This window comes from Acanthisitta chloris, unplaced genomic scaffold (genome assembly GCF_000695815.1).
Source record: "Acanthisitta chloris isolate BGI_N310 unplaced genomic scaffold, ASM69581v1 scaffold8379, whole genome shotgun sequence".
In the NCBI taxonomy this organism is placed as follows: domain Eukaryota; kingdom Metazoa; phylum Chordata; class Aves; order Passeriformes; family Acanthisittidae; genus Acanthisitta; species Acanthisitta chloris.
Genome location: NW_008693035.1, coordinates 93,537 through 118,580, shown reverse-complemented (window position 1 = coordinate 118,580; position 25,044 = coordinate 93,537). Strand labels below are relative to the sequence as shown.

Below are 25,044 nucleotides of genomic sequence, written 5' to 3'. Positions count from 1 at the left end.
GCCTCAAAGGCATCTTGAGCCAAGTGCTTCCCAGGACCACCAGGACAAGAATTGTAGTGTAATCAATCATCCTTTGCCATTCAGATCAGCAAAATATCTCTTATGTAACAGACCATTCAACAGAACCAGTCTTCATTCTGGCTCTTCTTCAGACTGGCCATTTGCATTTGTCTATAACCACACAGTGCTTTTATGCTGTATTTGCATAACAGAGCACTTTTCCCCAATTGAAAAGTGATCCAAATGCATGCAGTCTGGATATTGGAAAACCCTGAACAACTGCCTGTACACAAAGGGCTGTGCAAAGTGCTAGATATAAACAAGAAGGAATGGATTCCTTCATGTGTCTCGGGTTGCCAAGATCAGGGCTTCAGGAAAGTAAACACCTTTCCCAGCTCAGAAGAGCATCTGGGAAAATGAGAGGTGCATTGATTTAGATGTACAGATGATCTGTGAACAGGCATTCAACCAGGTGGCTCTCTTTGGTCTTCGTTTAAAAACATGCACAAAATCACATTTAAATCTGCCAGGCAGATGTATCAATGCACAAGAAGCAAAACCTCTGCAATAATGAGATGTAAATACTGTGCTCTTCTTGCCAACAACCTCACCTCCAGCAGTGAAAGAACAACTTAGGTCTTGAAGTACATGCACTGTGTATACATATCTGTGTTTGGACTTACAGACAAATGCTGAAATTCTTCAATTCATCATGCACAGCCAAGATTTATCTTACCTGCCATTTCTGGAGCATTGTCTTTTCCCCTCCTGGGTGTTTCCTATATGAAACAACATTTGACTGAAATAGGCTGCTTCAGAACAGTAAGAAAAAGTTAACATATTATATCTGTGCTTTCTGTGCCCCTTGCTCTCATCCCCCAGAAATGAGAGAACACCAACACTAGAAGAATGTTGAGGTTTCATCATTGACCAAATATTTCCAAAATCAGAGTGTCATTGATTAGGTTAGTGCTGCACAGTACAAATTTCATTACTGCTTTCATTAGGAAGGCTTTGACTGATAAGCAGGGGTGGCCTAGCTTCAGATGGCTGATGAATTTATCACTGACAGTTAGTCTTCCTTTGACATACTGACTCTCCCTAAGCTACTTGCCAGTCTGCTTCTGAATGAAGTGCAAATTAAAAGTATGATCTTTAATAAAAACAGAAAAAAAAGAAGAAAGTAGGGTTGTGGTGCCAAGGAAGGGTTCTGTTTGCCTTAAGGTATGACTGCAAACTGCAGTGGTGATGCCACATGGTAAGTTGCAGGAATTCAGAAGCTGACTCACAGGCAGAGAAGACATCCGTGCAGCAGAGGCAGAAGGACAGTTGGGGACAGCAACTTACTCAGCTGTTCTGAGTTAAGCCACAGTGCTAATCAGTCTGTGTTCCCAGTCTCAAGCCATTGTAGAGCTAAACTGCTAGTGACAGGTACCATTAAGGCTGTCTGTTTTATTCTGAAGCCTTACTCTCAAAAGCTTTTGCTTTTCTGAAGCATTCAGAAAATACTGGTTTGAAAACAGAAGCCTCTTGGTCTCCATATCAAACATATTGTTGCACAAAGCACTTTGAAACTAATGTAGTTCTTAAAAAGTGGTTTGTCATTTTATTATTTTCTAAAAGTAATAGAGTAAATATGTCCTCTCCACTTTTTGTTCTCTAAATGCAACTTTTTATTAAAGCTTTAAATTATAAAAACCCAAACCAGATGAACTGAAGGAAGATTCTAAACAGGGGAATTCACTTGAAAATAAGAAAGGGTCAAAGGTTCTGAGGAAACAGTAGTCATTTCAACTGCACTGAACCAGAAGGTATGTCAGTATCTGAAAGCCATGGACTTGCTCTTGTCATTTCCTAGAGTCCAAACTGGAACAAGTGACAGCTTCTGGATTATCATGGTCTAACCACAGTTGGCAACAAAGCCCCACAACAGCCACTCACTCTCACTGCACAGGGATGGGGGAATCGGTAGAGTAAAAGTCAGAAAACTTGTGGGTTAAGATAGTTTAACAGATAAAGAAAAAGCTGTGCAAAAGCAAAGCAAAAGAAGGAATTAATTCATTACTTCCCACTGGCAGGCAAGTGTTGAGCCATCTCTTGGGAAGGACTCCATCATATATGACAGTGGCATATGAAGACAAACACCATCACTCCAAATCACTTGGAATGTCCCTGCCTCCTTCTTCTTCCCCCAGCTTTATATGCAGAGTATGACAGTATGTATAGAACATCCCTTTGGCCAGTTGGGATCACCTGTCCTGGCTGTGTTCCCTCCCAGCTTCTTGTGCACTCCAAGCCTCCTCACTGGTGGGACAGTGTGAGGAGTAGAAAAAGCCTTGACTCTGTGTAAGAGCTGCTCAGCTCTTACATCTTACATCTTACATGCTCGGCTAAAACATTACTGAGTTAACAACACTGTTTACAGCACAAATCCAAATGCAATTTTCTTCTACAATGAAGAAAATTAACTGTAGCCCAGCCAAAATCAGTACATGGATTAAAGAAACTTTTGATCTGCCAAAGTAAACAGTTACTGACATATGATATGACACCAGTGGTAAGAGGCTTTTCCCTTTGAGTGTGAAACTCTAAACGAATCCTAAGGTGCCAGCTCAGAGTCAGGACTATTAACTTCACAAAGTGTAAGGAAATCAGTTCACCCGTAGATTATAAAACATCTACATGAATAACTAGCTTCTATTTTGCACTCTCGTGCTCTGTATTGAATCACACTAGAAATCCACAAAGCAAGGTTTAAAGGAGATTCAAAATCTAAATAAAACCTCAGAATGGTCTATGATTATTACAGTCTTATTGAATTTGCAGTAGTAAATTCTTGTAAACCACTTCTTGTGCTTATGAATCATTATTTTACTGTCTATTCAATCCTGGATCAGTTAATAGTGTATGTAAAGGAAAGACACTATGGTTTACTCAACATGTTATTCTTTTCTTAGACAATCTCTTCAGAGAAAAGTGTGTATGTGAGAGAAGGATTTTGCATGAACAAACATGAAACCCAGGATGAATTCTAGCTCATGGTCTACAATTCCCAAGCTTTGTTTAGTTCTCCTGCTAAGTATATTAAGCCTAACAATGATAGGCTATGTTTATGGAAACCAGGCAACAGGAAAAGGTGTAGCTCATATCCAACACAGAAAAATAAGATCTTCACTCTTTGTTAAAAAAAAATAAGTTAATTATATGATGGTCTAATTTGTGCAATGTAAATCAGAAGAAATTCCATTGACTAGAGTTATGGTGGTTTTCACCCCCAGTTTGAGCAACACATGGCTCAAGAATGTGGGAATTCTGAAGTACAAAACAGGCATCATGAGCACGCAGCCCTCTCACACTACATGTAGACTTCACAGAGCTTTGCCCCAGAGCCTTTGTGAGGCCTCCAAGAGGCATTTGGAACTCAGAGAGAGTATCTCAAAGAGATGGAACAGGATCAGGATTCCTGGCATTAGTTGAAGTGTGGTTGGATTAGGGTGTTTGTCACAGAGGGATCAGGTTAGGTTCTTCTCTTTCCACAGGGGCAGACTCACTCACTAAAGCTGCCCATGTTTATTTTGGATTTCTAGATGAGATTGAAAGCAGGGGTGAGCATTATAAAATGCTATACACAAGGCTAAACTGGGGCAGTCAATGTCTATGTTATGCAAATATACATATGTTGACTTGTGGGTGCCATGACCCTTCAGTGAAACACTTGCTCTGCTTGCCACAAGCCCTAAACAGCGAATAAGGACTCTTCTAGGGTCAAAATAATCCTCTCTGCTGACTTTGAAAGCCACTATATAACTCAAAGAGGTTGACAAGTTCACCATGTCATGAAAACAAGCAAGGCTAAATGTAGTCACTCCCCTGAAAAATCCATCCTTCTGGGTCTTGGAGGACAAGGCAGGATGCTCCCTCCATGCCCCCAGAGATCTGGGATTCTGCATTCTCCTTTGTTGACTCAGGGGCTCAGAATACAAACTGCATCACAGGCAGCTCAAGACTATTCCTACCTTCTCCTTGATAATCAATCAGCATTTCTCCAGCCAACACCTCTCTAGACAGCACAGCAAAAGCTCAAAGTAGATCAATGTCAGCTATCCAACTGCAGTAAGTGCATTTTAAAATAAATAAATAATCAAAGGCTGGTTTGTAAAAGAAACAGAAGTGCTTTATAAATGTAAATAACTAAACTTCCAGAGGGGGTGAAATTATATGAAGTCAAGAGGAGTACCTATGTATCTATCTATCTATATCTTAATTTATAAGGTATTTGTAGGGCACCAGCCGTGGCCGAATCTAATCATGATGTGTGCTAATGATGATCCACCTTTGGCTACACTATACTTAAGTGATTTATTAATCCCTTTTCCATTAACATCAGACTATGATCTCACTCTTGTGATAGCCAGTGCTCTCCATTTGCTAGAGACAGGTGGACCTCAACCCATTTGGAGATTCATTGCAGATGAGATAATCTCAAAGGATAAGATTTTTCCCCACTGAAATTGATACTAAAATTCCAATAAACTTAATAGGTTCTTAGACTTCACAAAGCTGCTTTTATTTTCTTTTTGTCTTTCATCCTCCAGACTCCTCAAAGTCAGCAAAACAATTCCAAGGCTCTCCTAAAATCACTTTTATTAAAGAATATTTGCAATTACCAAAAATATTGTAAGGAAAATCCCTTTCCTGGTAAGCCACAACTTAGGTCCAAGTCCTACTATTAAAAAAGGAAAGAAGGCTTCAAAAGGAATACCAGCTTACCCTGTGAAACCATCAAGTCTCTCTCAAACTCAGAAAAGTGTTAGGTCAGATTAGTTTAGCATAAAGGTACAGCATCCTCCTTGTTTGACTGTACCAGTCCACCTTCTGAGTATGCTTAATCTGTGCTCAAAGAATAGGGATGTAACATGAAATTTATAAACAAGCATCGTAGTCAAGTAGAGCTCCTTGAAGTAGGATGTCTTGAAGGGGCTAGGGAGGGAGAAAGGAACCTCCCTCATTTACAGAACACTGTCTGCACCATGTGCATTCACAGTGCTTAAACCAAAGGGATAACATTTCCACTGTGGAAATGCTGCACTCAGGCACATTTGAAGAAACATATGGAGTAAATTCAGTTAATTTGTTGAGGTGAGCAGAATGCAATCTCCAACCCTGGAATCAGATAAGCACATCAAGATTATCAGCTTCTTTATGCCAATAATATCCTGGACCCATTATCAGCAAGAGAGAAGTCTCAATGTTGCATCTCCCGTGAATAATACCTACACAAACCATACAGCTACTTCTCTTCCACAGTTCTTTTTTCCAGACACTATTTTGGAATTATTACAATAATCAGTTACTAAGAGCTTGGCAACATCAGCCATAGAGACAAATTTCAGTAAATTCACATGTTACAGAGGGAATTTGTTATACCAACTGCACTTTTGAAGGGTCACAGATAGATGAATATAAATTGTAGGTCACATCCTCTCTGCTGCACCACTGAATGAGCCTTCCCTCCTGTGTTCATATCTATCCAATTCAGCACATGCTAAGGATGGTATCACAAATGCTGTGAGTTTTAACACACACACACACACACACACACACACACACACACACAAGTATCTCATACTGTACTACAGCCAAGTAAAATGAAATAGCCACATGACTAAAATGGACAGTTAAGGCAATGCTAGAAGCTGACTAACAGCTTCTAAAGAGCTCCAGATGCTTTTTGTTTCCGTGTGATTTGAAATCTAGCATTTCCACAGGCACTGAATGCTGTTCAGTTCTCTTCCCTTCAGCTCCGACATGCATTCTGGAAACAGCCATTACACTAAGGATCTCCAAGGGCGTAGCACTCCTGTTGCTTAGAGACGGGACGTGTCACAGACTGCAGAAGGAGCACGGAATAGTTCCTTGAAGGGCTGCTATATTCCATCGAGGAAGTATGAATCAGAATTCACAGGACTGTGGAGAGGAGACTGTCCTGTGTTTCCTGCTCATGGGTTTATTTACAGACTGAAAGGCTAATTCATTACTCAAAGAACTGCAGACGGGACAACTGCACAGTAACAGACTATGAAAGCTCGGCCCACACTACTGGAAAGACCCAAGCAGCTTGTGACATCTCTACCTCACCTTCTAAGCTTTTCTAGCTACTAGATGGTAAGATCTTATGCAGGGGGGATGAAACTATTTTTGTTTATTCTTGATGGGCCTTGGTTTTGTAAGTTACTTTGCACCGTGTGATAGGATGGTGGCTCTGAAGTGATCTAGAAAAGTAAAAGGAAGGAAACCTGTAACTATTTGCTCATGGCAGTCTAAACCTGCCTGTTAGCGAGCAGCTACATTTAAGATAGCCCATGAATTAATCTCTCTTCCACAACAGGTTGTAACCAACAACAAGAAATGGTAACAGGCTTGTAAGCAGGGAAATAACAACCGACCCAAAGTGGAATTGCTTGGCTTCCTGCAAAATCATTTGCTGTACCAATGCTGGTTTTAAGCTTTACATGAAAGTATTTCCATAGAGCTATTCCATGGGTGAATTAGAACATGTCACCTCACTGCCTTCCTGTAGCCAGAAAGGTGCAGGTGCAATACACAGACTTCCAAGAGGAAAGACAGTCCTGATGTATGAGTCCTGATGTATTCCATCCCTTCAGTTCCCAGCAACACTGAGCACCCCAGACAGCATGATACCCTTGACACACATTTTCTATTAATTTCTTTATCAGGTCAGCCTCAAACCTCTGGGCTTGTGAAACACTCCTAAAGCTCTAGGGTTAGCACTGGAAGTTCAAAACCTCAATCCAGACCATAGATTTTATCAAGTGTGGATAGAAAGGGTTTTCTAGCCAAGATCCTCTTTAGTGAGACCCGCACCCTGGGCAAAGGCTTGCCAGCAGCTCAGAGGGTAAACCTGGCAGTGGGGTGCACGTTTAGAGAAAATGAGTAGAGAGTTCCTTCTCGCCATCATCATTTCTTAGGTGATAGGGCAACACACATACCTCTCCTCTGCCATCCCTGGAGATGTACTGTAAGCATGAGATTGAACAGGACTAATTAACATTTACAGCAAGGAAGACTCCTGTGATTCTTGAATTTTTAATATTAGTGGTTGCAGAAGTGGGGCCTCTTGCACAGAGCTGAAGAAAATGAGACATGGCTAAGTAAACTCCATTACCTCCAGCTACAGTCCTGTGAAACACTGATAATTAGTTTACAAACATGCAGAGGCAAGAGAGCCATTCATCCCCTTCAAGTTGTCTGGTGCACTAAAATGTTTCTGCAGACCTCTAGTACTAATCCCTATCTTTGGAACTGCAAAACACATTTTTCTAAGTTTGAAATGTGGCTCCAACTTTTAACCCAAATGAAACAGCACTTGGAAAGCTTGACCACTCCCTAGGGACTCATGTTTTCCGACTGGTGCACCTTAGAGGTTCAAAGCAGGATTTAAAAAAGTCTTACTAAAGGAGGCAGTTAAATCTCTTTGAGGTCTGGACGTTATGAGCCAGCAGTGTGTGTTCACAGCCAAGAAGGCCAACTGAATCCTGGGCTGCCACATTCCTCCAAAGGAATGTGGCCAGCAGGTCAAAAGGAGTGATTCTCCTCTACTCTGCTCTCATGAGACCCTACCTGGAATACTGCATGCAGTCCTGGTGCCCTCAACATAAGAAGGACATGGAACTGTTGGAGCAAGTCCAGAGGAGGTCACAAAGCTGATAAGAGGACTGGAGCATCTCCCATATGGAGACAGACTGAGGAAGTTCAGCCTGGAGAAGAGAAGGTTGAGTGGTGACCTCATAGTAGCCTATCAGGATCTGAAGGGCCTACAAGGGAGCCTACAAGGGACTCTTTATTAGAAGCTGCAGTGATAGGACAGGAGGTAATGGGTTCAAATTGTAGGAGGGGAAATTTAGGCTAGATATTAGGAATAAGTTTTTTCCTGTGAGGGTGGTGAGACACTGGCACAGGTTGCCCAGGGAGGTTGTGGCTGCCCCAGCCCTGGCAGTGTTCAAAGCCAGGCTGAATGAAGCCTTGAGCGACTTGGTCTAGTGAGGAGGTGTCCCTGCCCAGGGCAGGGGGTTGGGACTAGATGATCTCTAAGGACCATTCCAGCCCCTAAAATTCTTTGAGTCTATGATTATCCGCTGTATCATACAAAAAGATCTGTCTTCAGGAAAATGACACTGATCTATTTCTTTGGACCTCTCAAAAATCTGAAAGGTCCAGGTTCAAATTTTGTAACAGGTTGGCAATGGTTATTGACAGAGAAATACCCAACCCAGGCAGGTTAAACTGTAGTTACTCCTGCCACGCCTCCGGCGCTCAACCTTGTACGCCAGGCTCCCTCTAGTGCTTGCAGGCGCACACAGCGCAGAGGGACACTGGCACTGCAAACCAGCATTACCGGCAGCAGCGGCTGAACTGGCCCAATTTTTTTGCCTAGCTGGTATTTTTAAAAGTAAAGAATCTGTTTTGGATCAATGTTTCCCTCTTGTATTTTAAATGAAAAGTAATAAAAAAAATTACTAGGAACTGAACAAAATTCTTTCTGAGAGTTTTAAAGATTCTTTTAAAAAGCATTTTAAAAGAATCTTTAAAATTAATAAGGATGTTTTTAAAAGCATTTTAAAAGAAATTATAATTTTGAAATTAGAAAAAACACCCACCATATTTTTCCTTTAGGTTCCCATTCATTTTTTGAAAAACATACTTGGATGAAAAGCTTTACTTACCAAAGTGCACTGAATGTTTGGGTCAACTCATCCAACACAAAATTCAAACAAAGAAAAAGTTGGCCCCAAAAGTCACCAGGTTCAGGTCAGCTGCAGGACACAGAAAGTCTCTTTGCATCCTGATAACGTATAAGGAAGCTGCCCTATAGATCTTTTTCTGAAGCATGGTAGTCACCCCGTGTGCCCCAGAGATGGACTCAGGGTGTCCTGTACCAGCAGTAGGGCTCTGACATTTCCCATGAAGCTGAACTTTATCTTCACAGAATTGCCAACAAGAATATTGCATTAAATCCTTAAAATGAGTGAGCTGTGATTAGAAGTCCCTGCTGTTTTGATCTCCAGAACTTCCTACTCACTCCTGGGCAAATTATTTATGCTAACATCAACAAAGGTACAAAGAGTACTTAATCTACACTGTAAATCCTTTGCTTCAGTTACCAGACTACACTATGGAAAGAATAGCATTGATATTGCCCCTTGGGGACTGCAAGGTTAAATACAGCAAAGAGTTAGAAGCCTTCAGATATAATGGCAGTATGGCCCTGTAAATACTAGTGAGGCACAGAAACATGGGAGTGACACACAGAAAGACTTAACTGTGTTTAAATATTATTATATAAAATAACAAAGATTCTATTTTGAAACACCCTTAGGGCAAGACTGACTTCACTGTGCTGCTTCCAGTATTTTCTGAAGCATCTGCCTCATTACAGAGCTCTTGGGAGGGTGGGTGGTAGCTGGGAGAGATCCTTCTTGCTTTTGTGTTATTTTGGGCTATAGAATGTAATTGAAAAGGAGCTGAAATGCCTTAGCTGTAGCCTGAGCTTCCCCTTCATGTATTCGCACATGATTAATGAGTAGCCAAAAAGCCTGAAGGGTTTGTAATGAAGCCTTTCTAATAGGGAAATGTATTGTAGACAAATCCATATTTTGTCCCAAACAATCATTCATCAAAGCTGCGATTTGACTCTTCATAATTAAATGCCAGAGCACCCAGACCATCCTGAGATTAGCCAGCTGTAACCCATGCTCCTCTCTGAACTCTGGCTGAGAGGGACATTGTCATCCATCTCCAGGGAATCAGCCTATTTCCTTTGTCACTAGCCATAATTAGCAGCTGTATTTGATGACCTTTGATTAGAGAGTGAGTTCACCAGACCTGAGACTAACTGGACTACTACTCATACAGCCTCAATTCAACAAAGCACATAACACATGCTGAGCATCAGTATGAGTCAAAAGTCTGACTAGAACACCTACATGCATTTTTCTGAGGGCAGGGCACCTTTGCAGTGGGAGACCATCTATCCCACAGCATGATGAAAACACAAGGTCAGAGGACCCAGAGGAGACACTTAGCAAGGCCCCTGGTTTAACGTCATTAAGCAGCACTGCCACCAATCCCTGTTGCAGTCAGCCCTGCAGGTGATGAATTGCCAACAACCCTGGCAAATCTGGGAGTTAAAACAGGACTCTTAATAATTTGCTTTAAACATTTAATCTTTCAATAGCATCCAAAGCCCAAATCCCAGGTCCATTAAACAGGACTTTAAACCAATTTGCTATCAGATGCCAGGCCTGTAAAGAAGGCAACCTGTTGATCTGGTAGAATAAGATAATTTTGGATAACTTCTTTAATGTAGTCCCTAAGGATTGGATTGAGACCCACAATACATTTTGCTCCAGTCCTCAAATGTGATGGATAATATGTTTCATTACATGCTGAGCTCAAATCAGTATCTAGGGATGAAAGACAGCAAATGTCTCCCACTTACAATTTCACTCTGTAATGCAATAGAGGTGTTACATTTGAATAAAATAATACTGCAAATTATTAGAATTTCACCTACTCAAAATACTTTCAGGAAGAACTTTCAGAGTCACAGATTCAGGGTTGAGAAGTCCTGACCTTATAAAAAAAAAAAAAGACTTCTGAAGAGTCTAGCAATCACATTAATTTATAACTGTGTGATTAAGAGCCATGGCTTTCAAAAGCTTTACTGGAGTTCCCACACTTTATCCACAGAGTTTGTTGTGTCTGTCTGTCTCTCAGCAGGGAGATGGCCAAGGGGAAAGCAAAAGGCCCAAAAGGGAAAAGGATCACCTTGAAAATGGCCAAAAATGCAATCCGGATAACTTTTGATGGAAAGCGCCGTCTTGACTTAAGCAAAATGGGCATCACCACCTTCCCCAAGTGCATTCTGGAACTGGATTTTGTGGAGGAAATTGATTTGAGCAGAAACATGTTAAAAAACATTCCAAGCACCATTGAGAAGTTCCAGAATCTGCGATGGCTGGACCTGCACAGTAATCAGCTTGAGGAGCTGCCCAAGACAATAGGCACACTTCAGAAGCTTTCATACCTGAATATATGCAACAACAAGTTGACCACAGAAGATCTGCCAGAAGAGCTGAACCATCTCAAGAACCTGCATGTTCTCAACCTTGGCATGAACTACCTCGACAGTGTTTCCACCGGTCTTGAAGACCTCCAGGAACTTACGGAGTTAGGTCTCTTTGACAATGCCTTGACCACCATCCCAGACTTTGTGAAAAACCTCCCCAAACTCGAGAAGCTGAATGTAAGAGGAAATCCTTTAGCAGATGCAACAGAGGAAGAAGAGCATGTTGAGCCCATTAAACGTATAGAAACACTTTATCTAGTACAAGAAAAAGACCTGTGCTCTTCCTGCCTGAAGATGTGTCAGGATGAGAGGGACAAGCTCAACAAGATAATAGACGTGACACCTACCCTCTCAAAAAAGCCAAGTTTCCCTTCACTCCTTACGCCAAATTCCACTGCAAAGGATAATCAAGAAGAATGGAGAGTAAGAAGCAATCTTGAAGTAGACCAAGACACTCCACAGACCATGACATCCGACTCAAGCTAATAAAAAGCTGACCTCCCTCCTCCTGTTATCCTGCAGTTCTCCATTAAAGATCTACTCAGATTTAGAACCAGATCTTTGTGGTATCTAAAACACAATTCAAAACAATCAAGAGAGATGTATATTTGGGATGGACCATTTCCATCTGGGCCTGTTCCTACAACACATTTTCCATGTTTGTGGGGTTCTTTTGGTGTATTTTCGGTGTATTTTGTGTGTGCATGTGTTCAGTGATGTTTCACTGAGCCTCAAACATTAGTTCTGTACATTTTCATAGGGTTTCACAGTTAAACTAGTCTCAGTAAATACCATTTGGAGGAAAAGGCACAGACCTGGTAACCTTCTGCCGCTGATGGCTGCCACCAAGCTCTCAGAGAGTTACAGATAGGCACTGTCAGTGCTGTAGGAACTGTGAGGCTGTTCCAATTCAGCAGAGGCAGCAGACACAAACGTTATGTTCAGGAGTAACTAAGCAGTGCAAACACAATGCTTAAGATAGACAACCAGTGATCCTGTTTGCCATGAAGGGCCCAGACTCTGCATAAGCCAGTCCCTTGGGATTTTAGGTGCTATACCTAGGTGCAGTGATCTCCAAGCTGCACAACACAATCAGCACCACTGCACATACTAATTGTTCACCTCTGAGTCTCCCTCCAAGGAAAGTGCAGAAGGGAGAAGAGGTAGGGAAAAGATTTCTCTTTTTGAGGGCCCCATGTTTATCACTTAAGCAGTGACTAAGAGAAGAAGAATCACCTCTTCCATGATCCAAGAGTCAGATGTGAATTGATGAAGTCAGGACTGGTATCCCCACAGCACTTTAACCTTTCTGTTTGTGTGTACACACTCATGTCTACACCTGAGCACACACATTCACTTGCCCAGATCACATCCCTGGGGCACACAGTGCTGACAGCCTGCAAGCAGCAATATACAGGTCAAGCAATGAGCAGATTATAAAGGCAGTCAGGCGTGACACGAGAAGAAGCACTGGCAGTGACCATAATAACTGGTGGGGATGGCAAACATTGAAGTATATTTAAATGAAGAATAAAGTGCCAGGAGAAAATTACTCAGTTGTACAGTAACAGTACATTATCATCTTTTAAACAACTACAGTAAAGCCTAGGAGTCAGAACTCTTGTGTATTTCCTAGGGACTAGGAGGAAAAAACAATATGGGGTTGCCCAGAAATGTTATTAGCTCAATGTCATATGATGCATCAAACTAGTAATTTCTTCTTTCCATGTTTCAATTGTGCAATTATTAATAGTGTGTCTGGCCTGCCTCCCTGTCTCAGGTAGGGTAGGAAAGACTGGGATGCTATGGAAGGTGTCCATTGCCCCCTAGCTGGGAAAGGAGCCCCATGTGCTGCTTTTGAAATTTTGTAACTCAGAAGCAGCTCTAGAATTCAAGTACAGGAAAAGTAAATTCATCAAGTTCTGACTGAAGCTTGGTAAAAGGAATCACACCCACTGAGGTAATTTTCTCTAACTTTCCACCTAAGCTCAGCTTTTCTGTGGTCATTACTTAGGCAGTGGCACTATCTTATGTTTATTTTATTTCAGCTCATGCTCTAACATGGCCAGCCAGAGCTATGCCAAAGGCCCCTTACACTCTGAGAGTGGATAAGGTGCATAGGGTCTTCTCTCGGCCTACCTCAGACTCTAAGACTAAACATGAGTGTTTCTCAGGAAAACCACAAGGCCAGCTAATGCCCAAAATGCCATCTCGTTTCAAGACATTCACACCTGTTCAGCAGCCAACAAGCATAGAGAAAGAAAACGCTAGGTTGAGGTTTTCTCCTACTAGGAGAAAACTAGGTAAATCTGAGGGATGAGCTGGAAACTCCACTATACAGCTAATATAACATGCCAAAACATTCATGTGTACATCTATCACTGTCTGCCCTAACCATGCGATGCAGAGGTCATTATGCAGAAGCATTATGGATTAGCTCTAACCTCACCTCACTGATTGTCTCTTCCCACAGTAACCATCTATGTAGAGTTTACCAATAAAGTGATATTAAGGAGGTAGTAATTATTAATCAACTGTTCATGGTCAGCTACTCAACACTATCTTCATGTCTTCATACTGTGGATGATGTATGCTAGAATGCTTTTTGGAGCTCTGGGAACACCTTTGAATCTTTAAAATAGCAGACACAAATAGGTAAGTTTCTATATGCTTTTCTTTAACATGTAACTTATTCACACAATTGCACTTCTTTACATTTATCCAATGTTTCCTATGTTTTACCTTATATTCAGGGACTCTTCAGTTATCCCCTTTGACTTCAAAGCAGGTTGGAAAGAGCAAAATCTATAGGAGATATGAAAGGGCACATTATAGTTATGCAAATGATTATTAGTATATATTTCATATGTATATAACCTATATCAGATCCTCATAACAACTTCATCCTGAAGGATGCCACAGCATTTCACTGAGACTCTAACCTAGGACAAAGCTGCAAGACAACACAGCAAAATCATTCATCTAATATTATGGAGATGCCTACGGGCTGGATAAAAGCAGTTTCATTCCCAAACAGGCCTTTGAACTTATATATAGTGCTATGGACTTAGGATCAGGTTGTTTAAGGTGCTATTAAAGCCAGAGAATAAGAACCCACTCAGGCACTTATTTAGCAGAAATAGCAGAAAGGAATAGCAACCCACATCTCAGCCATTCCTGTTTATGCTCGCTGGGGGTGTACGACGCCAGACAAACCATATCCTTGAAATACATAGGTTTGGTGACATTCAGCTGAGGATCAAACCATTGCCCTGAACTGCCTTTGAAAGATTTCCCCAAGGGATACTTGTCCGAGCTCAAAGACAGCTAAGATAAGGGCTAAACAAAGCAGCTGACTGGGGCAGATCCTGATGATTCTAAGTAGCCATAGTATGCTGCCAGTTTGGAAAGGAAGGATAGATAAACATGCATTGACTTTTTTGTGCAATACTCCTATAGAAACTATTCAGAGATTTCAGGAGAAGAAGGAATTGCTATGACTGTTTAGAAATTCACAGTACCAATTCTCAGTCCAGGCTGCAGGATTTGCCATAGGAAGTACTAGTATTGAAGTGCTTTTCCTGTATAAAGGAGAGTGAATGTAACTCTGATATAACAGCCAGAACTGCATTAGGAAGAAACATACAAGAAAACAAAGGGCATTTCAAGTTCCATTAAACAAGGCAAGCACATAAGGACAAACCTTTTTTTTTAAAAAAATGGCATTATTAAAAGTTAACTCCGCTCCAAAGATAAATTCAGAGTAAGAGAGACAAAAATATTTTATGCCTAAAGAATCTCATGACACTTTGTGTGTTGCAAGAAAGCAGGAAGAAACCTTCTTTCATGCAGTACTGTGAAGTGAGGTGGAGGTGGCTCTCATCTCAGTGGGAGGAAAGAGCACAGCTACAATTGCAATTTCCTAGGATGCAGGGATACACACCACACCACTGGGTGCTAGAAAAGCCCTACAGATGCATTAGTTCACTTGATAAATCAATGGCTGTATAATGCTCCAGGTCAGCAGAAGCAAAATTTCATAGCTTTGCCTAAGTGTAACCCATTAAAGCCCAAGAAGCTGCAATTGAAAATAAAGTTCCTGCAGCAAAACAACACAGACACCTGAAGCCAAGATAAAAAGGGGTGGTAGACCAGAAGTATTCACATGTTATTATGAAGTAGTTATTACCTCTTAAATATCTTGTTTCGGTCACAGTCATGGAAGACAAGAAATCTGGAGTAACCATTTTTGAAGAATATTTCCAAGGCAATCTCCTGGAAAGGTAAATCATTTACAGTGTGAACAGCTGCAGAGCAAAGGGTCCACCATGGCCTGTCCAATTCTTCAGGGCTTTAAAACAGAAAACCTTAACTTTTTTCCAAGTGTGAAGAAGTAAAGCAAAATAATCTCTAATATTCTAAATTTCTCCAACTGTAGGAATGGTCCTACTGAGTGACTAGGAGTTCAAATGCTTCTTTGAAGATAAACTGTACTCTAGATATTGGTTCAATCACTCACCTTCCCCTGCTGCTTCTGAAACATTTGAATCTTGAAATCTTGATGTGATTAGTAAGACCATAATAGCATTAATTTCCAATTAGGTGATAAAGATTACACAAAGAGGGGATTCTAAGTAAGAGTTTCTTTTAGAAAGCAACCATACTCCTTTCTAAATTAATAGTGAGCTCAACAGAACTGCCAAAATAGTTTCTCCTGACTAGAAGCAGCATCTCCACTTTTTGATTTTGGTCACACCAAACATTCCTATCTTGCATGTTAAAAAAATTCCATGCATGCACAGACATGTGAATATAGGAGTAGTTGGCAAGCTTCCACTGGCAACTTTGATGCTATCCACAGAACAGAAGAGGTGACAGTTCTGTTGCTCAGGTTGCTCACCAGTGATGTAAGAAAATAAGCTTCATGCAGTTACTCAGAACAAGACTTAACATTCTTATACGTGCTTGAAGAGTGACCTAGCACTAAGATATGCTGTATCTGAATCAAGTCTCACCTACTAAAATTGTCCATTTTGCATACATAATATAAAATAAAGCAGGGCTGACTCATGGATGAATACCATACTACACGATATAAGATCATTATCAGCCTTATCATTATAATTTTCTTTAGCGTCTGAATTTTCCAAGTGATTTCTTAATTCTATGCTGAATCTCAACCTTCCAAAAATGGATTTGAAGTAACAAGCAACTAGTTATGTCTGCTTCAGAATTCCATATTTTTGTCAAATGAAATCTTTGAATTACTCTTTAGATTATACCAAAATCCTCTAAAGCAAGTACAGGTGCTGCAAGAAGCTCTAGCTACAACTCTTCTGTGATTCTCATCATGGGCTGGCCTAAATGAGACAAAACTAAAAGGGCACCAGGACAGTGGTGATAAGTAGTTGCTGGGGAGTGCAGCTAAGGGCACAGAAGACTCAAATCCTCTGTTCTGGCTTATGATTCTTTTATTGAACCACATGCACAACTTGGAAGTTGTTCCAAGAGGCCTAGGGTAAGTGTATTACACATACCCATAATCCACTGATGTCATAATTACTGAAGTCTGTGGGAGTTGAGCATTGCTAAAAGTCAGCCACTTACTGGGAGCTTCCATCAAAATACAGGAAATTGACTTCAAGTCTAATTTTCAAAAACATTGAGATAAAGTGTGAACAACTAATAAGCCAACCACTCCAGTGTGGGTGCTTAAACACTCTGGTGAATATAGAAAGGAGTTTATATTACCAAAGGCTAATGAAGCAATGACGGGCGCAAAAGCATTTGGGGACTCAAGCTAAGAAATCTCAGCAGTCTTTGTGAAAATTGAGCAAGTAGTTTTCAGTCACATGTCATTACTGCTGTTGCAGCTTTCCCTCAAAGGACAGAGCATGTTAGTTCCTACCTGCAGAAGAAAGCGCATCAGATGAATCTCTTTTATATCATTATACGAATAACGGGAACACATCTGGTCTCCCACAGCATGATCTTTATGACATAAGTTGAAAATAAACGGATCACTGATGCTGGAAGAGAAAAATAAAATTTAAAAAAAGAGAAAAATTAATTTGAAGCCAAAAAGACCTGGAGGGATCTCATGAACATCCAAGTCCTCCCTATAGAAGAATAAAAATACTAAGAGATAGCAAGATCAACTGGGGCATACATGAACTGAAAACAAAGTTAAATACTAAAGGCAGATTTTGTACTAGTTCCTCAAATAAAACACAGAGCCTACGGAAGCTAAGGGTAGGCTTGGAGTTATTTTAGTGCCTGCAAATAGGCAGACAGCAAGGTTTTGCACACACTGAATTCTGAGAATCAGCAAGGGAAGTAACTGGGTAGGAGAACCTGAAAGTCCAGGTCAAGGACAAGCATCAATATGGACACAGAGCACTTACTTGGAGCGAATAATTAAGCAATTCATTCATTATTATTTCAGTTGTGTATATATATTGGAATTGCTATCTACATCCTACCCCACAGAAAATCCCTTAGAAAAACAACCTTAGCTTTTATCAGACCCAGTCCAATCGATTCTTAAGTCACCCGATCAGATTGACTGATACTGGACTCACTAAGATTCGGATGCAGAGCAGACAGGGAGTAAAAACAGCGTTACTCACTGTCCCACTGGGCTTTGCACATGAGCACACAGTATGCGCAAAGAGCTTAGTCTAACAGACTCGTATTCTGTATTGATCACTTTCGATAAATCATGAGTCAAAGATGATAGCAGTGTGCCAAATACTAATTACAATTCCATCTTGGAGAAACAAACAAAAAACTTATGAGACAATGAAGCTAAAGGCTCTTGTACTGACTGTTCCATATGAATAAAAGATGTGAGCCAATCAGAAAGAACATTAACAACACTAAAATAATTGAAAATCAACAATTGTATGTGTTAGACTGTTCACCATCTCCATCTGTTGAAGATGGGAGTTTTCATTGCACTTCCAAAGCCTGTGAACAAGCACGTATGATAGTTATGTTCAACAGTTCTTTGAACAAATGGAAAGGATGGCAAACTTCTTGCTATTATGCCTCTTGAAATCCCCTCAAAGTCTGTACAAATTCAAGGTATCCGTGTGCCAATACTGAAGTTAACCAAGCAGATCTCTGGAAGGAAAGAATGACTCACCTGGACAAGCAGTGACGTGTACAGTAGACTTCTTCTAGAGGGGATAACACAAAGCACTCGCAGATGTAGAAGTGCTCTTTGCCAAAGAGCAGCACTCCTTCCAATGCTGTGTGCCCCTGCACAACTGTCACAGAGCACTTGAATGTGACCTAGTATGGATGCAACATAGTGAAGCCAGGAGTTAGTAACACAGGAGACAGGGACCGAAGGGAGTTAGACCCAGTGATGCAGAAGGACATATGTTTGTACCAAAAAAGCTGTCACCGTGATTGGCAGGTCAATAGGGATGAAGCCACAAAATCACCATATGACTGACATGATCCTTCCATAGTACTAGTAGTGGGAGGGTCTGATGCCCTTTTTCCACAGTTTTCCTGTTACTTACCCATCTATCTGTATCTATATTTAGCAAAACCACTACAGAACATGAAGAACTTACAATGTTACAGGAGTTAGCACAGCAAAACTTTCTTAGAGAGCAATACTCAGTACACAGGCTGGGGGTTGAAGGACTGAGGAAAGAAGTGACTTACACAGCATCATGCAGAAGAACAGTGACATATGATAAATATATGTATATTTAGAATACACTTGCATTTAGATCCCAGTGAAATCTATACTTGAAAAAAATCCTGCAAATGGATCCCAGGGAGCAATGAGCAAGGGAAGGATCTAATACTCTAGGTGTCTATCTCACCACGGCCAGATGAATAAGCATACAATGGATTGAAACCCTCAGTAACATCAAACTCCTTGCATTGGAACACTTCCTTCTTATATTATATGGTAGGCCAATCAAAATATCTGAACCTATTAATCTAGTTATCTACAGATTTAGATAAACATTCTAGAAGACTTCAAAAAAACCTCACATGGCATCCTAAGACTCACTTTCTTGTTACCCCTGAGCAAAATATTTTGCAAGCTGAGTCCATCTGAATCTGCAAGGACCAGAGAGCTGCATACAGAGGGATTAGAGAGGTATTAGATAAGTTTCCTGGTTCAGAAATCTAATACAATGTTTTTGAGAGAATACATTAACAAGTATGAGAAGTATCACAAAGTCTGTTTTTCTCTTAAGATCTCGGTGATCTTATCTCTACTAACCTTTGTAAGAAGAAGGGTGCTATTATTTTTGTGCATGCAAAAATGACCCAAAAAGGGCATTGCTTTTACTTGATCGTGTAAAGTCTACATGATGATATGTAGAGTTAAGTCTGGTTCTCCTTTGCTCTTTGTTCCTAAGCTCACTATATCCGGAATCAAATCTACATCCCTCCTTGCCTCCATCCCAAAATACACAGAGGCTAGTTGAGGACAGCTGAAACAGACCTGCACTGCTACACAAGCTTTCAGTCTTGGATACTAGCATAACATAAACAATAAATTCATAAATAAATGAAAAAAACAGCCCATGATTTCTGTGGGTAATTTTGATGAAAATCTCTTCAATCTCTTTCCCCTCTAAATGATTTCTGAGAGGAAGGAAGCATTTTTTCATCATGTCTCCTGCAGATCCTACGGGAACACCTGTCTCTGTGGGGATATGCCAACCACAGAACTCTCTGAACTGGAGTGTATGCCATTATGTGGTTAGAGATGTGTGCTTGAGAATATTGGGGAATTCTGCTCACATTAGCAAACCACAGGGTTTCCTGAAGTAATTAAATAGCAAAAAGTTTGTTTCTTCCCAAAAGGAAGGTAACTGAATATTAAAAGATCGGGCAGTTGCATAAAATAGCTGCCTGGATACAGAGTTGAAATCCAGACTTCTAAGAAATCCACTTCCTCAAACCCAACCCATATGCCAGAGATATGTGTGTGGTTTTAGGAGGCAAGTGGATCAGCAAGGAGGCCTGCTAATGGTCACTAATATGGTCTGACACAAATAACCACTCTTTGTTACTCCTCCTAAGGCAGGACCAGGGCATGTTAGAAGACTTTGAGAGGGGAAAGAGCATATACATCTTTCTCAAACCTTAAACTAAGCCCCAGTATGTTCTGTATTCTGTACTATCCAACCAGTAACAGTTGCAGGTGTCAATTCCATTTCTTCAGTTTTATATGATTTCTTCAAATTGATATTATTATTAAATAGATCTGCACTGTTAGAAATGCTAGTAACTGAGTAAAGTGTTTTCATTTGGAGAACATGACGAATTTTATTGCAGGTGAGTAACAAAGATCTGACAAAGAGTTGTACTAGAGAATCTCCACTAGGACTGTCTCGTACCTACAAGTCTTGAACATTCAGTCTTATATTAAAACATCAAACAGCTTGAAATTATAATATATTAAATAAAAACTTCAATTTTCTGTCAAAATGGATCAGAATCCAGTTCACAAGCTACTAGAATCATTAATCAATGAAGCAAACATGACATAAAATAATTGAATAATTGCCTTCTAAGGTATGGCCCAAAGCCCTGCATCTCTTGATTGCTCTGTTCACTCAGATGTACAAGGGAATTTAGCTAGAGGCATAGGGGTTTTTTGTTTGTTTTGGTTTTTTCTTGCTTTTTTCTTGCTTTATTTTTTTTTCAAAAGAGTTGTTCCTAAATGTTCCAGCTGCATTTAAGCAAATAGCCATAAAAGCATATCTGCTCTGGAATTAAAGAGTCAGATTTCCAAAGGAATTACAAGCTTGAAGATGCAAATATTTTTAAAATACTGGAGTATGTTAGCTATATATCCCTGCAATCTCTAGCAGTGTTATAGCATGGTCCCTCCAGGGAAAAATAAAATGCAAGGAAATTAAAGTCACAAAACCATATCTCTGGAACAAACTTACCCATGTAACAGTCTTTTGAGCATAGCATTTTTACAGAATAAGTACTAAAGAACAGCCACTCCAAGTCAGTTCAGAGGTCCATCCAAACAACTATCCTGTGTCTCAGTAACAGAAGCTTTTGGAAAGAGTATAAAAATGTGCTTGGCATGAAGTGATTCTTGATCTTCATACACCTTCTCAGCAATCAGTGGCTTAAGGACTTCCTGAAGCCCCTTCCTCCTGCTCTTTTCACATCTCATGTTTCCCTATAAATATTCATAGCTGTCTCTAATCACTTGCTCAGCAAAAGCTACAAAAACTTTGCAGGTTGCACATTAAAGCAACACATTCAGGTAGTGCTGTATCAGGGGTCATAGAGATGAAACCTGTATGTAAATACTCTTTTTGCCCCTTCTGCTGTGTATAAGGAGGAATCATAGGGTATATCAGTTACAAAGGACCTGTCAGTAAAGTAGGATCAATGTTATTTAGGGCCACAGAGTTTAAAATTACTAGGAGAACATGAAATCAAATACGTTGCTTTCACAATTTTTGCTAGGGAAACAGATATGTGTTACCATGGGAAGTGAGAGCAATACAGGTTCACCTCTCAGTGCCACTCACCAGACCTTCCCTGCAATGATTGTTAGTTTGCTTGTTGTTGAAGTCTCATCTTACTCTGAAACCATCACACACGCGTCTCATTAATCATAGCTTAAGAATACATGACAGGTTGCTTCATTCTCTCCAGCTGCTCAATGACCAAAGGAAACTAAATCTGCTTGACCTAGTCTTTAGTGGTAGGGACTCTAGGCTCAAGTTTGGTCACATCTGAACTGTTACAAAACATTGGATCAAATTTCTTCTGCTCAGACTCAAGTGAAACCACTGCAATCACTAGAAAGCAAGTCTTGTTGTCACAACTTTGCTTTAGAAGATCCAGGGCACATCACGTTTTTGCAAATAGCCACCACTCACCCTCCCTCCTTCACTCCACTGGAGCAAAAACTGCATGTGGGAAGTGTTTCTTCTGTGTGCACTTCTCAGGTTCTAACAAATTCCCAAATGCTGCAAAGAAAGAATATCAGATGCCTGGGGAAAGGGGAGGGTGGCAGAAGAAGGTTCTTATCCTGTACATGACTGTGGGCACTTGGGCTGCTCTTTGTCCTTGCTCTCTGTGATGAAAGCTTGCCATCTGTCCCAGCCCATCACTAGACTGAGGCTGGAATCCCTTAGCTGCTGATAGCATCTGGAAGACAGTTCTAAAAGGATTGTGTTCATACCTCTTGTACACCCAAGACATCTCTGTCTCATTCCAGGCTCCTTTCAAACAGAAAATGCTGCCAAAAACTAATGTGAGCCCTTAAATTTCCCCTTAGCTCAGTTCATTCAAGTTCATGCCCATCTTGCTGCTTCAGGAATAATCACAGCAGTCTGCCTGCTCCTTTACCTGCTGCATCATTCTGCAGAAAGCAACTGTTCAGGAATCAGCTGTGCCTGCTTGAGGGCCCTGGAGCTTGTCAGGAGCTCTGCAGGGATCCAAGGAGCAGCTACAGCCTTACAATTCAAAGATGTTTTTCATCAAGTTGAACACTAAATAAACCAAACCCAGAAGCAGATATGAAGGGAGAATACTAGGAGGTATCCATGGAACACCAAACCGTATGGTGAAGGAGCACATCCAGAAGAGCAGAGATCTGGCTAAAGATATTCTGCATTTGTTTGGTGACACTCACAGCATGAGTCAAACCCTGTCTTTTGCACATAGCTGCAAAGTTGTTCACTGAGCTGGGGTAGGGGTGGCAGAGCATGGGCTAGGGAAGGGGCTCCCAGCAGCCTCTCCACTGCAGCAGAAACCCAGGTAGGGCAAGTCAGACAAGTAATGACTGACAACACCTTGTCCTTCTTCAGATGCTCCCATCTGAACACAGAAGGAGTTTCACACTGAAACCCCTTATTACTGCTTAGCACCCCTTGCAGCCATTACAATCTCTGCTCCTGCAGGAGGGAAGGAAGAGGAGAGGCTAAGGCACAGAAAAGGCAAGTGCCAAGAACCTAGCTACCCAGACCTCTGCTTTGACCACAACAGCTAGTCCCTGTTCACACTGCACATCAGCCCATGTAAAGTTCTTTACTACTGCATCCTCACACTGGGATGAAGTGTAACAGTGCTCCCATGAAAAGAGCTTGCCTTGATGTTTTATGTTTCACTTTCTACAGCTTCCTGAGGAGAGGAAGTGGAGAAGGAGGTGCTGCTCTCTTCTCTGTGGTATCCAGTGATGGGATGCATGGAATGGTTCAAAGCTGCTCCAGGGTAAGTTTAGACTGCACACGAAGCATTCCTTTACCAAGAGGGTGGTAAAACACTGCAACGGGCTTCCTTGAGAGATGGTCACTGCCCCAACCCCATCAATGTTCAAGAGGCATTTGGACAATGCACCTATAACATGCTTTAACTTCTGGTCAGCCCTGAAGTCAGTTTGGTCAGGGAGTTGGACTTAATCATAATTGTAGGTCCCTTTCTACTGAAATATTCTGTTCATAGCTCGGAGGTATATGCAATGTACCTGAAAGCACTGTCTCCACCAAGTGGATGCAGAGTTGCTGCACTATTCTACCTTTCTTAGATGCTGAAATTTACAGCTATTTCCTCTTTCAATTGAGCCTGTTCTTTAATCAGCTCCTTTCTCCCAGCCATGGATCCCACTCCTCCTGATTTGTGCTAGTCTCTTCTATTACTGCTCTTGTTATTTTCTGTGCTCTCTCCAGCCCCTCCTCAATCAAAGGCATTGTGCCTAGATTTCTTCTAGGCTGTGTCTGCTTGTTAACTTCAGATTCATTACCCCAGCTGCTTGGATTTCTTACAGTCTCAAATGATTTACAGGCACACAGAGATTTATCTATCTTCAAAATTCAGAATTTCTACACCAAAACCATTCCACAAGTCTTCCAACATGGCTTTTTTTTCACCTGTTACATGGTACCCACACATCAGCTGCTTGGCAGAACTACTTTAGGCTTGTAACGATCAGAGAGGCAATCTTGCAGTTGGTTCTCAGGTTGCAGGTACAGGAATCCAATTTCTCTGTCTCTGCTGGTAAGCGCCAGGGTTATTTTAAAGGTTGATGCTATAGCTTTTGGTAGGCAAACTGATAGATTAGGTCAGAACAGGTTCCTATTTGTATTTCTCTTGCAAAAGTCTGCTGCTGCACATGTTGTATAACATTGCCCACATCATATATAACATCTCCTTCCATGACTATGGCATCCGAAGTGTCACTATACCTCTACACACCAAAACCCTGAATGGAGCCTCAACAAAATGTGTAACCAAGCAGCCAGAGTATGAGTTCAGTAACTTCTGAGAGATCAACCCTGACAGCAACACCTATAAATCTGCATCTGCAGTCTGACATACTCACCTAGTAAATTACACACATTAACTTATGTGCAGAAAAAAACATCCACCTTGTGCTTTGGGCATACACACACAGATACTACTTTACACTGCTGTAACTACTGTGTTCTGAACATTCATCAATGAGATTACTCAATTCCCAGCTTTGAGTTCAAAGTCACATTCATCCCAAGCACACCAAAAGCAGTTCTTTTGCTCAGCTTTCACAAGTTGTCCCAGCTAGGGCCATATGTAAGGGTGGTGAAGCAATAAATTATCTCAGCTACCAGCCCACCATCCTTTAGTCTGCAAACTGTCCTCACCTTCCATCCCTTCTGCATTTCTCTGTGGGTAGTTTATGGCATTAAAAAAAAGTGACAAAAAAGAGATATATCTAAAGGCTGAACTTTGCATGGTGTGGGTGCTGTTCAAACACACAGAACATGACTGCTCCCTTATATCTTCACTCTTAGGGACTAACCACTCAGGAACTTCTTTTAACCTATACTTAAACTATATTCATTTGCCTTCTCCTCTATAGTCCCTTTCTTTTGCCATCCAAGTGGCAAATGTATCTTGTT

General features: G+C 41.0%; 2 protein-coding genes across 2 annotated transcripts in view; one reads left to right on the top strand and one right to left on the bottom strand.

Annotated features, from left to right (window-relative positions):
* The window catches only part of WDFY4 (WDFY family member 4), a 126,601-nt gene that overhangs the window by 29,163 nt on the left and 72,394 nt on the right, over positions 1-25,044 (bottom strand). Inside the window, exons 41-45 of the mRNA XM_009082915.1 lie at positions 18,297-18,445; positions 17,058-17,178; positions 15,339-15,424; positions 13,892-13,954; positions 737-779 (exon numbers count right to left, since the gene is read on the bottom strand). Of these exons, the coding sequence (XP_009081163.1) occupies positions 737-779; positions 13,892-13,954; positions 15,339-15,424; positions 17,058-17,178; positions 18,297-18,445 (462 nt within the window). The remainder of the gene's footprint in view (positions 1-736; positions 780-13,891; positions 13,955-15,338; positions 15,425-17,057; positions 17,179-18,296; positions 18,446-25,044) is intronic.
* Positions 10,805-11,635, top strand: LRRC18 (leucine rich repeat containing 18). Its single transcript, XM_009082914.1, has one exon. It carries the CDS (start codon positions 10,805-10,807, stop codon positions 11,633-11,635), a length of 831 nt encoding a protein of 276 aa, XP_009081162.1.